At 39.4% G+C, this 16,524-nt stretch overlaps 1 protein-coding gene across 10 annotated transcripts in view; it reads left to right on the top strand.

The window, feature by feature from the left end:
• ABLIM1 (actin binding LIM protein 1) overlaps positions 1-16,524 on the top strand; it is a 230,724-nt gene that overhangs the window by 108,623 nt on the left and 105,577 nt on the right. For all 10 annotated transcript variants that reach the window (XM_048505966.1, XM_048505962.1, XM_048505969.1 and 7 more), the window contains exons 3-4: positions 7,639-7,822; positions 9,462-9,571. In XM_048505966.1, the coding sequence (XP_048361923.1) occupies positions 7,639-7,822; positions 9,462-9,571 (294 nt within the window). The remainder of the gene's footprint in view (positions 1-7,638; positions 7,823-9,461; positions 9,572-16,524) is intronic.

The following is a 16,524-nucleotide window of genomic DNA, read 5'->3' on the forward strand; positions in this document are numbered from 1 at the left end:
AACTTAACTTCTTCTCTTTCTCTGAGCCTAGCATAGCCTAACTGGGGTGGGGAGGGGTTGAGATTTCTATGTGAAAAGTGCTGTTCTTGGCACATTTCAGAGGATTTCTGTGGAATCCAGCAATAGCTGAGTAGTGGCTGTAGCTACAACTCAGTAGATCAAACTCAGGCACTTCTAAATATGAAAAGAGATCTGTGGTCTTTCTATGGCTCATTTATATGTTGATTTTTATCTTTCTTGATTGAGATCCTGTATTTGACTCTTCAAAAACTATTTGCAGATTTTGATAATTGGAAGAAAACTTTCTACTTCAAGGAGTTTTAAAACCATTTATATTATTGTGCATTTTTACAGAAAAAGAACTCATGTCCACCACAGATAAAACAACACATGTACAGGTCATATACCACCAGCAGTATGCACATTTTGCTGGACTCCCAGCAGATAAATGACCCCACTGCCTTCTCAGTTCAGTGTATCACACTGAGTGTATCACAGTATACCTTTCGCAAAAGAGTAGTTCCAACCATGTAGTAGCAATATTTCTTTTTTCGGTGGAATGGACTTCTAGCCAGGTATGTCACCTGTTTTCATACTGGCTTTTATTTGGCAGACACAAATTCTCAGTGGCATCTGGTCCTCTTCTGATGGATGCTTGCCTAAGAATACCTGTAGCTGATTGCTTTTATCAAGTGTGAATGGTGCATCATTTCTGTCACTTTTAATTAGTGCTCATCTTCCTGCCAACATAGGGAGGGGCAGCTGCAGAAGAATGGCTCTCCTTTCTCCAGCAGACTCATTTTTTTACTAGTTTCAGTGAAATACATTAAACAGACTGGGCTTTCCTATTCAAATGGTGGTCATAGACCCTTTGTCTGTCAGGGATCTTCTATTTTGCTGGGAAGGTATAGTGCAGATGGTCCTCAATGAAAATCAGAATGAGTATGAAGATTCCCACCAGTATGGATGTGTGGTGTTAAAAACTGTGCTGGATATCTGCTTGAAGCTGAAGGGAGATGTCAAAATTATAGCAAATGTGCAGTTGCATTAAGAAGAGGATGGTTGAAATGTATTGTTTTTAGAGTAATTGCAAGTGCAGCCATGTTTATCCTACTGGATCTAATCAGTTCTGCGTGAAAGTCACCTGCTTTTCACAGGATTATTCAGGACAGCTTGTTTTGTCTGCCTTGTTGACTTTTATTGTTGGCAAGATATTTGGAAGCTAAATTGTCCTGCCAGATTCTTGTGCATTACAAGACTAGAATCCTCCTTGCATTTTCCCTTTCCAGCTGATAAGCCAAAAATATGTAGCTTGTGGTTGAGGAGGTTGATTGGTTCTATATTCTGTTATAAAATGCTTGCTTGGTGGCTGTTACTGTGGGAGCAACTACCAGCATTACAATGTTGTTCTCCATGGAAGTGACTCTTGCAGCACAGCAGATTTACACCCAAGCTCTTGGTTTATCTGTTGAAAAAGGAACATCAGCAAAACCATCTAGCCACTAATGTGCATATAGCTGATGCTGTGATTTTCATCAGCAGCGGGATACTCTAGAATTAAATCTGACAAGGTGATATGGAAGTGGCCCGAAGCAGGTGAAGGGGGGGGGGGGAGTCCAATGGAGGAATGAAAACAGCCCAGAAGTGTAGATCGAAAACTATCTTGACTACTGCCAGCTTTATAAAAGAGCCAAATGACATTTCTAATTGTTTTGTCAAATTACTGTTGCATGTGAAATTAATCTTGCTATGAGATTAAGGTTGGTTGCATTTGAAATGCCATTTCTGTTTTGTTCATGTACCCACTGGACGTGACTGTTCATCTCACATAAATATGGTTCAAATTGAGCCAATATTTTATTCAATTCTTATAATAGACTCCATAAGATACAGGGCAATTCAGACCCAGTGTCCAGCTCTGCGCCACCACCGCCACCTCTGAAGTTCACATGGACTTACAGGTGGCTGGCAGCATAGAGATGGGATTGGCCTGGCCGAACCCAGCATCCAGCATCCAGCGTCCAGCTCTGTGCTGCCACATCCAAAATGCATGTGGGCTCATAGGTGGCAGGTGGTGTAGAGGTGAACACTAGGCTGGGCTGAGCCAAGTGTTCAGCTGTGTGCCACCTACTATTTCCAAGACCATGTGGAATTTGGAGGTGGCTAAAATGTTTTGGGTTTGGGTTTAATAGAACCCCAACATTTTGAATATCTGAAAAAAGCCATGTCCTCATATTGGTAAGGAGATTCAGCTTTTTTAAAATTGAGTCTATTAAACCAATAAAATACCCCCCCCCCCCAAAAAAAAAAAAACCCCTGGTGCACACCCTCAGTTCTCGGTGGTGATGATGGGTTATCAGTCTAATGGAGTTTCCCTGCAAGAAAAAGACAGCATTTCCCCCTTCCTACCGTAACCGTTCTTATGGAATTTCAAGTGAATATAGATCATTCAGTGAAAATAGTTTTTACAGTCTGATCTGAGCTGCTGTAAAACTGTGCGATCTGAGCTGCTGTAAAACTGTGACTGAAATCAGTCGGTTTAGATTGGACAAACTCAGCACAGGATTGCTTTAATTGTCCATGTCTAAACAGCTATTCCCTTCTAAGTCCATTGAAGTCAAAGGACTTAGAAAAATGTGGCTGTGTTTAGAATTGCACAGCTAATGTACAAGAAATCATCTTTCAATTATGCACTTCTTTTCACACACATCAAAAGACTCAAATTAAATCTTACAAGGATCTTATTTTGTATTCTTCTTATCCCTGTGTCGCCATAGTTTCTGCATTTGCACCTGTCCTCTGAAATCACATACATTACTCCAATGACCATTTTCCCACAGTCACTAAATATGTCTCATATCATAAGAATCTTATTGTTATATTGCATCCTTTCAAACACTTCAGTTGTAGGATATTACTGAGTGGTGGCTACAAAAAAATGGTACGTTCCCTACACCACAAGCTAGAATATCATCTTTCTCACTACTGTTCAGGATCATATTTCTCTGACTTTCAGAGATCCCCACTTCCTGTGTTGCACAGAGTTCAGTCTTCATACATCTCTTCACTAATTAAAGAATTTTGACAGTTCAGAATCCCAGAGCAAAGCAGTGCTGTGTTTTTCTGAAATGGGAAGGAATTAATGCTGTCAGAAGAACTCCTCAGTTGGTGAACAGGAAGAGGCAACGAGCTTCCCAAACCACGTAACATTTCTGAAATATTCATGTTCCAAAAGTAACACCAGTCAGCCATGAAATCACCTTAAATGGGATGTGCACTTAGAAAGAAATTATTCCTGCTAGTCTAATTCAGTATATACAATAGTATTTTTCTTCTTTTTATAAAGCCAAGCCTCCCTCATAACATGAATTGAATAAAGGACTTAGCTGTTAAAATCCGGTTCTTGCCTGGAGAAAAAAGTAGGAAGAGGTCATATTCATCAGTGTGGTACTTCATCCATTAGTATATATTCAGTTTTAGTGTCCACATTATAACAGTATTCCTTTGAGAAGCCAACGTCATTGAATCTCCTCACTGAGAACGTGTGATTCACATCTATGTTTAGTGAGTATTTGCCAACTGGGAGATGGTCTAAATTTGGACTTCTTACGTCTTCTATCTTTTCTCAGCTCTCTTCATAGCTTGGAGTAGAGATCACCCCACCACAGTCAGAGCATAGCAATATGTAAGTCAAAGGAGGAAACACAGTCAGCATTTCCATCAACTTGAGGGAAGTAATCTAATATCAGTTTAGCAATCTGAATTTTTATCAGTATTCGAAGTATTTGGAGCCAGCGGCTTTTATGAAGGAGATGTTTTAGGGCTGGCAGACTCTTCTAGAGAAAGAAAAAAACACTCGGGAGTCTCCTTTGTCATTTCTGATCATGTATTATTTGATCCTTGACCCCTATTAGTAGCAACCATGAGTCTGACAGAAGAAATTTTTTAAAATTCCAGAGGCACCTTAAAGCCTAATAACATCTATTTCAACAGGAGTTTTTGTGAGTCCAGTGACCACTGCTCCAAAGAAGAAAATGAAATTTCAGATACAGTTTGGAAGCTGTATCTGGCATGTGCTTCTGTATTGTTTTCCTGCTTTTGTCATTATATGGTCACCTAAACTTGAGATGTTGCATTATGAATTATGGGCTGAAGTGAACAGAATATAAAACATCACTATGCTGCAAAACAGACATTGTTTTTAAAGCTAAATTTACTGCATTAAAGCAGCCATATTTAATGAGCCTGTAAATACAAACATTTGTCTGCTTTAAAAAACCCCAAAATATTATTTATACGGGGATGATGAACCTCAGTATATTTGCTTAAAGAGAAAACCATTTGTAATATTGTAAATATGGCTGGTGCCCCTTTTTTGTTTGGCTGTGGTGTTGGAGCAGCTTCAAGGTTTTCTGGATGACGCATCGGCCTTCGACCCCTTCCAGTCCGGTTTCCGTGCTGGGCATGGGACGGAGACTGTTCTCGTAGCCGTCACAGATACACTCCGTATTCAGCTCGACCGAGGCTTATCGGCGCTGCTGGTATTGTTAGATCTTACCGCAGCGTTTGATGTGGTCGATCACGACCTTTTGACCCACTGCCTGGCCGCCTCCGGGGTGCGGGGCACTGTCCTTCAGTGGATTGCCTCGTTCCTCCGGGGTCGAAGTCAGCAAGTGAGGTGCGGGGATCAGGCCTCCCGGAAGTGCCCGCTTGATTGCGGCGTACCCCAGGGGGCTTTATTATCCCAGCTGCTATTTAATATCTATATGCGACCCCTTGCTCAACTGGTACAGAGTTTTGGGCTGACCTGTCACCAGTACGCGGATGACACGCAGCTCATTCTGTTGATGGAGGGGGGAGCGGTCACTGCCCTGCGGCTCTCCAGCACTGTTTGGAGGCGGTTGCTGGTTGGTTGCGGCAGAGCAGGTTAAAACTGAATCCATCAAAGACGGAGATCCTCTGGCTTGGCCGCAAGGGAGGGGGCAGGACTTTCCAGCCACCGGTGTGGCGCCGACCCCCTCCGTGCGCAGTCTGGGGGTCCACCTGGATTTGTCTCTTTCAATGGAGACCCAGGTGGCCCATATAACCCAGGTTGCTTTTTTCCACCTCCGTCAGGCCTGACGGCTGGCTCCTTTCCTCTCCCAAGCGGACCTAGCCACTGTGATCCATGCAATGGTCACCTCCAGATTAGACTACTGTAACTCGCTCTACGCGGGCCTTCCCTTGCGTTTGATCCGGAGACTAAAGCTGGTCCAGCATGCAGTGGCGCACTTACTTACAGGCAGCGCCATCTACGATCATATTCAGCCTGTGTTGCGCCAGCTGCATTGGCTCCAGGTAGAGTTCCGGATCACCTTCAAGGTACTGGTGTTGACCTTCAAGGCCTTACGCGGCCTGGGACCCTCGTATCTTCGAGACCGCATCACCCCATATGTCCCTGCACGGCCTCTCCGTTCAGTGGAGGCCAACTTATTAGTGGTCCCTGGCCCCTCAATGATGCGGCTGGCCTCCATGCGGGCCAGGGCCTTTATGGCTCTGGCCCCAGCCTGGTGGAACACCCTTCCTCCGGCTGTCCGGGCCCTGCGGGACCTTAACGAGTTCCGCAGGGCCTGTAAAATGGAGTTGTTCCACTGGGCCTTTGGAGGGACCAGCCGCTGAAATGGTGCCCCTCCCAGCTGGCTCTTTCATCTGGGCCTATCATCTAATGGGACTCGCCGCCCTCCCTCCCCTCTCCCGGGGAGAATTTTAAAAGTGGGGTTGGTCGGACGCTTCTATTATTATTGTTATCGCTGTTTTAAAGGTTTTAGTACTTTATTTATATTTATATTTTATGTTGTACACCGCCCAGAGCCCCTTGGGGATGGGCGGTATAAAAGTCCAATCAATCAATCAATCAATCAATCAATCAATCAATCAATCAATCAATCAATCAATCAATCAATCAATCAATCAATCAATCAATAAATAAATAAATAAATAAATAAATAAAATAATATAATATATCCTGGACAAAAATATTATAACCCTTGGAAGCATGAGCAATATTGAAATATCTTCCAATTATATGATTTTTGTGAAATCTCACATGGTTCATTTGCATGCTGCTCTAATTAGAGAATTCTGAAAAAACTGAAAATCCCCATCATCTCCAGATTGTTGCAGCTGCAACAAAATAGATAATTATTCAAATTATTACAATTGTTTTATAAAATATGAGGAATTTCTTAATAGATCTGTACCTTTCTGGAATCTAGCTTACAATATATCGATAAACTAAATTATTTGATGAATACAAGGGATGGAGACATTTACATACAGATAATTATGTGTGAATATGTATATATTCACATATAATTATCAGTATATAAGCAATTAACTGGCTTTCTAGTTCCAATAATAATCACGACATTAGTAAATGGTCATAGTTGCATAAGTCTAGTCAAATGCAATGGGTTCTTCTTATGCAACATATTTTGATAAAAACATATTTTGTATAATATAAATTGGTATGATTGTAAGCAGAGGACATTTTTGCCTTTAAAAGAGAGTACATACACAATTTTGCCCAATATGTCTCACAAAGAGTGCATAATGTATTGTTACATTCTAAATCTGCCTATGCTGCCTTGTTATAGATGATCTTATATCTTCTTATAGATAGAAATGACATTGCCATAACTGTGAAGTAGTTTTAGAGTAAGGATAAAAAGTTCACTATTAATTAAGCTACTGAAGTTGCCATGCTAAGAATCTAAGCGAGATCTCCTGAAATGAGATTTATTTTACTGTGTTAGGTCATTTTAAAATAAACTCCCAAACTCATCAGAATGCCAAATTAATCTAGTCCAGCATTCTGTTTTCAACTCTGGCCATCCAATTGCCTCAGACTTTCAACAGAATATAACAATTTATATTACTTACAGAGAGAACATGGTTTACTTTGAGGTGACTATATTGGGTGACAGGAAGGAAACAATCAATAAGCTTTGCTGACATCCTTTCTTTCCCTTCTTTCAAATCGAGAAGAAAATTACAATAACTTCCTCACTGAATTGCTAGTTGCTAATAAGGAAGTGCTGACAGACATTAAGAACTGGATGCTTTGGTAGGATGCCTTGGCTTAAAAAGTTGCATTGCTGAAAAATAGAGTTGGTAAAATGGTTATGAAAAACATTGTGCAGACCCTGGATTCAAACTTATAAAGTAAGACTGTTGAAAACTGACCTTTAAGAGATTATTAAAAAGGATGAAAGAGGCACAGGCATGGTTCAGAAGTCCTGCAAAACCATGGTTTTATTAAACTAACTATGACTACTTTTGTCATCTGAATGTGAGTAAGGGGTGTATTAAACTGCTCTGAAACAATAGTATGAAGTATTTCATTTCGTTTTGTTTAACTCATGGTCTCAACTATGACTCTGGTTTCTGGCCTGGCTGTGAAACTGAAACAGCTGTAGTTGGCTTGGTGGGTGACCTTTTAGTATGCCCTTGATGACACTATGTTTTACTAAATGCTCATACCCCTGTACTGCCAATTTTTTAATCTTTGGATTTTAATCTTTGGATTTTTTGATCTTTGGATTTCCTTTGGAGCCTTGCTTATCTGATTTTTCTCTCTTGGTGGCTTTTTCTTTACAGTATGTGGGTGTGACTTGGCTCAAGGTGGCTTTTTCATTAAGAATGGGGAATACCTCTGTACTGTGGATTACCAGCGGATGTACGGGACCCGGTGCAATGGCTGTGGGGAGTTTGTGGAAGGAGAAGTCGTGACTGCCCTTGGGAAGACCTATCATCCCCACTGCTTTGCCTGCACTGTGTGCAAGTAAGTAAACTGACCTCGGCTGAGCAACTGAAAGCACCCTAAACTGTAAAACAAGGTCTCTGTTTAGAAGCACATGAAGATACTACATAAATGGCAAACTTTAAATGAAGGGATTGTTCTTAATTCTTATTTTTAATGAAAATATTAATGCTGCTCAAGATTCTAAAATGTTGTCAAGGAAGTTGCCAAATGTTTTTAACAATAATAGGGGAAAAAAATCCTTCAAAATATTTTAACTGGACCTGGTGACAAAAGGAAGATAGATCCTACTGATTGCTCCAGCCAGTATTGGGATCTGGAGTTGTCTCTAGATAATCGATACCACTATGACTTAAAAGGGGACTAAAATTACCCATTCCATAGTGTGTGTTCACATTGTTAGCTGATAAAGAGCTATCTGATGCACAATTAACCCATCCATCAATTAAAACAGGAGGAAGTTTGTTGCTGCAAAGTACCAAATAGTGCATAGAGGTAGTTTTTTACATGCAGCACCAAGAATCTGTGAAATGCTTATCTGCTGTGGTAATTTAGCTTCAGAAAGAAGCCATGACTGTGATATGGATGTGGGTGCTGGAAAAGCAATTTAACTCTTTGCCCACAATATTTCCCCAAACATCAACAACTTGACTCTCAATTATGCTAAGATCAATTATGCTAAGGTCTTTTAATAGCCTCAATGGTGTGGTCCTAGAACAGGTTAAGTTATAAACCTGGGCCTGAATTACCATTTTAGAGTAGGGTGGTTTGCCCATAGGAATAAAGCCATAGTAACTAGAAAAACTACTACCATGGCAAGTCTACGCTTCTTTTACAGAAAAGGACACAAGTATCTTCTGGTGGCATGCCAAAATGTGCCACATCTTCTCTATGACATTCTACTATGGATCCAGGCATGGAGCCGGGACATTGAATGTATTCAGTCTAATTTCTTGAATAAAGCACTTGGCTTGCCTCATTTGGTACCCTATGCTGCTCTGTGTCTGGAAACTGGACAGCATCTACTTGAAACCAGGGCCTGGTGCATCACCTTTGAATGCCATTCAGTTCAGTACAATATTTTCCCAGTTGAAATTTCATCTCTATCCCAGCTGCTTCAAGTCCTGGAATAGAAAAAAACGCAGAAACAGTTAAAATGCCTTCCTTTCCTCCTATGGAGCTATTAGGTTGGCAGAGGGTGAAAGACATTGGTGAAAGACATTGAAAAGAGAGAGAAATATCCTTTTCCAGTTCACACAGCCTGAATTGTGTTGGGAGCCCCATAGCTGCTTTTTGAAGCTAAATTTCTTGCCGTAACAAACACTAGTCAGGTACCACTGATCCAAAATGAAAATCTTCACATATGCTTGGCATATGTGAAAGGATTTTCCAGATTGCTTCTGGGATATCTTCTCTGAAGCCAAGCTATCAATCAGTCTTGTTTAGTGTTGGCTTCTTTCCCACTCAAGGTGCTTTTAGTCTTTGGGTTTCCTCCAGTTGTCTGGCTTTGGTGGTGCTGCATTTTGAACATTTTTGGTCCATGTTCCAGCAATATATTGATTTGCACCAAGGGCAGCATCTGAAGGAAGATGTGAAAGAGAGAGAATGAAACCGCAGGGATAACCTTGAATTAAAATCCTTTTGTTCTTCTGCTCTGCAGACGTCCTTTCCCTCCAGGGGACCGGGTTACCTTTAATGGAAGAGACTGTCTCTGTCAGATGTGCGCTCAGCCAATGTCATCCAGTCCAAAGGAACTCTCCAATTCCAGTAGTAAGTACTTTGTAATCTTTAAGATCCTAAATGAGGTGAAATCTTGATTAGTTTGCTTTTATTTTGTTCCGTTTATCCATTGTAGCTTCAGCAAAGCTGATTTCTTGTTGGGCTTTTTGAAAATCTTCCCATAGTTTTTTTCAATTAATACCCCCTTTCCTGCCACAAAGGCTTTAAAATTGTTTATAGGAAACGTAATTGATATTTTTGCCTATTGAGCTGCTCCTATGTAGTTTATTTTATATTAAAGGGTGAATTCTTTTTATCAGAATTTTTGTTTAGAACATATAGATTCTACCAAACCAGGTCTGGGCCTATTGCTAATAGCAAACAGTACTAGAATTCCAATTAAAATAACTTCATGGAAAACTGAAAATTAATCTACACTGTTCAAGTAATTATCTGTTTTTTAAAAACAAACGTTAGAGTTAATGTATATGCTCGCATATAAGTCGAATTTTTCAGCACATTTTTTGTGCTGAAAAAGCCCCCCTCGACTTATATGCGAGTAAGGTGTATTTTAAAAAATATTTTAGGGTTTTTACTTTGTCGGCTGCCAGGGGGCGCATTTTTTAGGCTAGCAGCACCAAAATTTTTCAAGAGACTTTCCTGATGATACCACCCAAGCTTGGTAAAGTTTGGTTCAGTGGGTCCAAAGTTATGGACCCCCAAAGGGGGTGCCCCCATTCCCCATTGTTTTCAATGGGAGCTAATAGTAGATGGGGCTACATTTTGTGGGTCCATAACTTTGGACCCCCTGAACCACACTTCACCAAACCTGGGTGGTATCATCAGTATAATCTCTTTATTATACCAGCCAGGTTTGATGATGTTTGGTTTAGGGGGTCCAAAGTTATGGACCCCAAAGTGGGTGCTCCCATTCCCCATTGTTTCCAATGGGAGCTAATAGTAGATGGGGCTACCCTTTTGAGGGTTCATAACTTTGGACCCCCTGAACCAAACTTCACCAAACCTGGGTGGTATAATCAGAAGGGTCTCCTAAAGATACTCTGAAATGTTGGTACTCCTAACATAAACATTTCTCCAAAAATCCAGTTTTGAAGGATTTTAACTCTTGTGTTTTAGCTTGGTTGCTGATTGAGCTAAGGTTTTTGTGCTTTTAAAGTTATTGTTGAGGCCATATTGTTTTTGTTGACCCTCTTTTACACTTACAGAGCTAGTTTACTGTTTTTCTTTGAAATAAATATTCAAAAACCCACTGATGCCTCAATTAATGTAATTTTATTGGTATCTATTTTTATTTTTGAAATTTTTCAGTAGCTGCTGCATTTCCCACCCTCGGCTTATATGCGAGTCAATAAGTTTTCGCAGTTTTTTGTGGTAAAATTAGGTGCCTCGACTTATATGCAGGTCGACTTATATACGAGTATATATGGTATCTGGAGTATGAAAAGCAGTGATATAATGCCAGATCTTGGTGTCCTTTATTCTGATGGACAGTTCACATTTTTTAAACTGATTTGCTATACACTGTTGTGTTTGGGTAGTATTTTATTCTATAAGCATTTGTAATGTGGGACATGTCTGTATGTTTGTTTTAATAGTATTTCTGAGATTTTGATAACTGAAAACTAGAATTGATAAGAAAAGAATAATAAAGCCATAGACCAAAGTCATAGAGCAGTTTGCTCCTTGGATATAGTTTGAAAGGAAAAACAGTTCATCCATTCCAAGGATACCGCTACCTGCCATTTTTATTTAATTTTCTCAAAGCTCTTACATTTTGGAATAGAGAAGGAGAATCATCTCCTTCCCCCCTGTTGACAGTGCAAGACATTTTCAAGTCCTGAATGAAATTCCATTCTGTTTGTTGATAGAAATAGCACAATTGTATTTGTGCATACCAAATAGAAGTGTTTATTCACTGAAGTCCAAATTTTCCTAGAGTTCAACTCTGCATTTTGAAATATAAATTTAACAGTTTCCAAAACTGCAAAGACATTGTATGCTTGAAATATTTAAGGCATAATGCCTCTTTTCTAGAGCTGAAATAAGGTCAATTTTTTAATCCAAAATATGTCAGTTAAGAAATGGAAAATGTTGACTTTTGTGACTTTTGGAAACTGTCAGCAAATTTCATAGCAGTTTTTGTGCCTCCAGATATAGGGTCAAAATAAACAGTGCTGCAGTTCTAAGATGTATTTGCAGAACATTTTGGACATGCACATCAGTGATATCTATGTATGAGAAAGTACAATGTGGTAAAATTTCTGATTCTGCTTTTAGTACTCTTTTATCAGGGTTGCACATGTATAAGATAATTGGAATGTTTGAGTTTTCCTGAGCAAATCTTGACAAATCAAGCAAGAGAATAAAGTTCAGTTAACAAATGTCAGGAAACTGGTAATTGGCAGAACTTTTTTCTTCTATGATGTATCTCCCAGACTTCCTTTCTGTGATTCACCCTACTTCTCTATTCTGACAGGTAAATTTTAATTAGTGTGAAATATTCCAGATCTGTTACTTCTTTCTGAAGCGGCAAGGCACAGTCGTCATCAATCTTCCTCTGCTTTGAAGTTCTGTTTTGTAATTCTGTTCTGTGCAAAAGTAAATCTCTTTTATAGGGTGTCTGTTACTTGGTTAAACACTGATAAGTAGATTAGCAAGAAAACTTATGTAAGTAAGGCAAGTAGGGATAGAAAGATTGTTTTAGTGGTAGATTTTAGATGAAGTGGGAATCTAGCATCTGCCTGGAAGCTTTCTTGTATAGGTTAGTATTTTGTTCTGTCTCTGAAATGTTCAAAAGGAAATGTATATATTAATTTCAAATATAAAGACTAAATAAGTAAACCTTTCAATAATCATAACCCTGATGTCACTACAGATATTTTTGGTATAATCAGGATAGAAGCTTCTTTTGTAAGTTGTCATCTGCTTTTATCTGATTCTACAGAAACATATCTACCTTTTAATTTATGTATATCATTAATGTATTTCTGCAGCTGTATACATGCCTTTGGAAGGAACCCTACCCCCCAAACACCCAACCCCCCCCCCCCCTCGCCTCTTCTACCTAACTTTCCCAAACTTGCATTCCAAACTAAAGGGATCAGTCTTCCTTCACAAAGCAGTAACTTTTTTTTTACAATCTTTTACAATCAGTCTGACGAAGTTGAAAAGGAAAAACAACAACCCTATACTGGTGGAAACAGGCTATCCAAAGTTTAACTGTCCTCAAACTGTGAAAGGGACAGTGACTTATGCTCCCTTGTAAATTGACACCTTTACATTTACCAAATGGTTTCAGAGGGAAAAAAATTGGAAATGGTTATATATCATCTGGCACTGGGATTGGTGGTGGTTGACATTGTTGTCATTTTTACAACCTGCATCAGTAGTCCAGAGTACTCTTTTACTAGACAATGTACACAGAACAGAAATATGGTTCTGGTGGACTATTTAATCTTCCAGTAGTATCACGACAAGCTTTTAAACTAAAATGTGTCCCTGATGCACCTGCATTTTGTAGCAATGAGAACAAATTTGCTGTGAGAAATATTTGCTATGAATGTAAACCAAGTTGAAGAAAAAACACCATGAAGTGTCTCATTCCTTCTGGAAGTCTGTGTGAAAACAGAGTGTGGGACTGCAAGCTTAAGGCTGCAAGCTTAAGACAAGTTTCACAAGATGAACCCCAATTAATTAATTGGGACTTCTCAGAAGAGCTGCTTAAAATTGCTTGGTAAATGACCTGCTTGTATTCCAGAAAACAAAATAACCTGAATCTAGATAGGCATATTTGCACTTGCTGCGTATTTTGGGAAACAGTCCCTGAAAAAGAGCGTGAAGCTGTACAGTAATACTGATGTGATGCTGTGTTGTTAGTGAATGAGACAAAGGTATTGCCACTATATCTGCAGCCTTTTTAGGAGCCTATGGGGATTCATTCCTGTAATGCTTATTGTACAGACATGTAAATAAGTATGACATATTGGGAAAAAAGTGTGCAACTGCAGTATTCTTCCATCAAGAGACTGTATTATCATTAGCCCCACTTCACCCATGCACTTACATATCACTCTTGAAAAATATAGTATCTCATACCATGAGAATAGTCATCTATACCTGTTCTAAAAGTTTAACGCTTATTCAAAAACATGACATGGATCAACACTTATAGTAATAGAGGCATGTGTTTCCACCCTGATATTTAACTATTTCTACTTAAGCTTATTCTATAAACAATTGAAATGACGGTTTGTTACATTAATAGTTGAAGGGTTTGGTTGCTGTTGTAGTATGAAGCAACTTTTACCCATTTCCGTGAGAATTCTTTCTGTGGTCATATGTAGTATTAATATCTGGCATTTATTTGGTATCTGTGGCATTAGTGCTTCAAGTCCCGTGTAGCTCATCAGCTCCATCATCTTTGCAATTCAAAATTTCATGATGAGGTAAAGTGAACTACATCAGAATTCACATTTGCAAAAGCCACTGATTATTCTTTGACATTCTCTTGAAGTACATATGCCCCAATACAAATGACATACTTTTTGTAAAACACTTCCTTTCCCATCAGCTGTGAAAACACTTTGTTGATGTGTTGCATTGTTTATGCTCACAACCTCAAGGGCTCTGCCTTTGTGTCTTTTTAAAGAAGATCCAATCATTGGCGATCAGTCCAAGGTTTGGATCATCTTGGTAACTGTCCCAGTGTGCTCAGATTGAAATGGAAACCTAGCTTTGTAAAAACATAAAAGCAAAGCCCAGTTTGGAGTTCCAAGGCAGTGTTCCAAAACATTACTCTTACCTGGCAACAGTTGGTGACTGGAAAGATGTCTCTTCTTTTCTCTGAAACAAGGAGTGTAAATCTTTTAAAGCAGCTTTCTTGCCATACAGAAAATGAATAATGGTGCTTGTATCATGTTGTAAGTCTGCACAGATACCGTTTCTATTGAACGTAATAGAAATGCCAGTTTATCTCCTGTGTACCATCCCTAGAGGTTCTCTTAAGAGCACACTGATTATGCACCCAGCCATGTGGCTTGAATCAAGGCTTTAATTCTGTTGCTTCTAGACCACTACCTTGGCTTCTTTCTGTATCTCTTTGCTCAAATTTCCTTATTCTGGAAGCTCTTCTTTGATACTGGTGGGATGGATCAAAATATCAATGTATGTTATAAGTATAAAGGTTTTCTACTGAGAATGGTTGTCTTTCCCCACCTCCTGTATCTATACAGTATTTTACTTAACAAAGATATTAAATCTGCCTACAGAATGTAGTGGGTATGGTTTGCTAATTTAATGGTTTTCGTTTCAGGGCTCCATATATGCTTAATACTAAGGTTTCAGGGCGCCATGTATGCTTAATACTATGGTATTAAAAACAATAAAGTTTACCTAAGAACAAGGCAGTGTATCAGAATTAGGCATTAGGTCCAGTTCTGCTGTTAGGTAGTTGTTCACAATTTCTGTTTTCTTCAGGTTTGAGATTTGGCTTTGCAGTCTTCTAAAATATTTCTGTTATATATGGATTTTGAAATAGTTATGTCAGTTTAAGCAATCTTTTCTGGGAAATGCTAAGCCCCCGATTGCAGTTCTTCAGGTTGAGATTTTAGTTTTGCCAGTAATGATGACACACCCTGGTTCTTTTTCATTTTCTTTTTATCTTCTAGCCAAACAAAGCTTCTTCCTCTGCTTTCACACCACTCCCTAACAAAGAAGTTTCTTCAAGTACAGTTGTTGGCACTGTTCATATTTGTCCTTACAATATTGATGTACTGCAATACAACAATATTGTTATATTAAAATATTGTTGTGTTGTCAAATATCTGTCCAAGGAAAGAAGCTTGCCTCTGTTACATTCCATATATAAAGGATTCAGAACAAGCTAAGAAAACCCTCTTGCCTTAAAAACCGGAGGTTGCCATAAGTCAAATGTGAATTTAAGCAAAAAACAAAAACCAAGAATCATGGAACATCTCACTTCCGATTTCAGAATTTATGTATGCTTCTCTGCCAGAGAAGAGATGAAGGAAGGTGTTTTTACAAATGGGTTTTATTGAAGTTTTATGGTTTTATTGTTCAAGACCTTGATCTAAGAACAGGGGGTTTGAAAGACAGTATGTTTCCCTGTTTGGGAAGAACTGAAGGAAGGTTGACAGTGCCAAATACAGGATCAGCCTCAAACAAATATCACGGTGACAGGATGATAGGGAAATTTATCTAGATAATACATGGTTTGAAACCTTTCAGTGGTTAAGTGTCCCTAAGAGACTCACAGTACAATCCTGAGGGGTGGGGGACATGTGCTAGGAATAATAAAGCCATGCTGTAGCCACAATGCCTTCATCAACATAACAGCAACATTTCTCTTATCTCCATGAAAGAGCACTATGCAGCATAGTGGGTTGTGCCATTTTTGCTGGCATAAGTTTGCGCTAGCAAATTGAAGCATTCCTGGGCTGAAAAGGCTCAGAAAGTCAATTAATGCTGACCCCACCCAAGGAATGCCATCTTTGGTGCCAGCATGAGCTCTGCTGCTGCTGCAGTTGCCTTCTGCTGCTGCAGCTGCACTGGCTCTGCTGCTGCATGATTCCCCAGCACCAGAATAAGTGCCCTTTCAGCCCTCCTCCCCACCCCTTGTGGATTGCATTGTTAATCAGATCACTGGTCAGGTATGTCTGCTGCTGGTTGAGACCAGACATCATTAGAGTGTTCTCTAGGTCCAATAGTGGAATATTATCCTGACCTATTTTTAAGCAAAATTCTAAAGAAATATGAAATCCATCAAGTGATGTTCTGTACTAATTACTACTTGCCTTGTACCTTATCCTCCCTGCCACCCTTTTCTCTGAACAAAGAAAATAGAAACCGATATATTCAGTAAGAAGGTAATATTTAGGAACGAGTGCTTTAAATCCTTCAGATTCTCTGGGGCATTAGCACTGCTAAATCTTGATCCAACAGAAGGTAATACTTTTGCACTTTAG

This window comes from Sphaerodactylus townsendi, linkage group LG08 (genome assembly GCF_021028975.2).
Source record: "Sphaerodactylus townsendi isolate TG3544 linkage group LG08, MPM_Stown_v2.3, whole genome shotgun sequence".
NCBI lineage: Eukaryota > Metazoa > Chordata > Lepidosauria > Squamata > Sphaerodactylidae > Sphaerodactylus > Sphaerodactylus townsendi.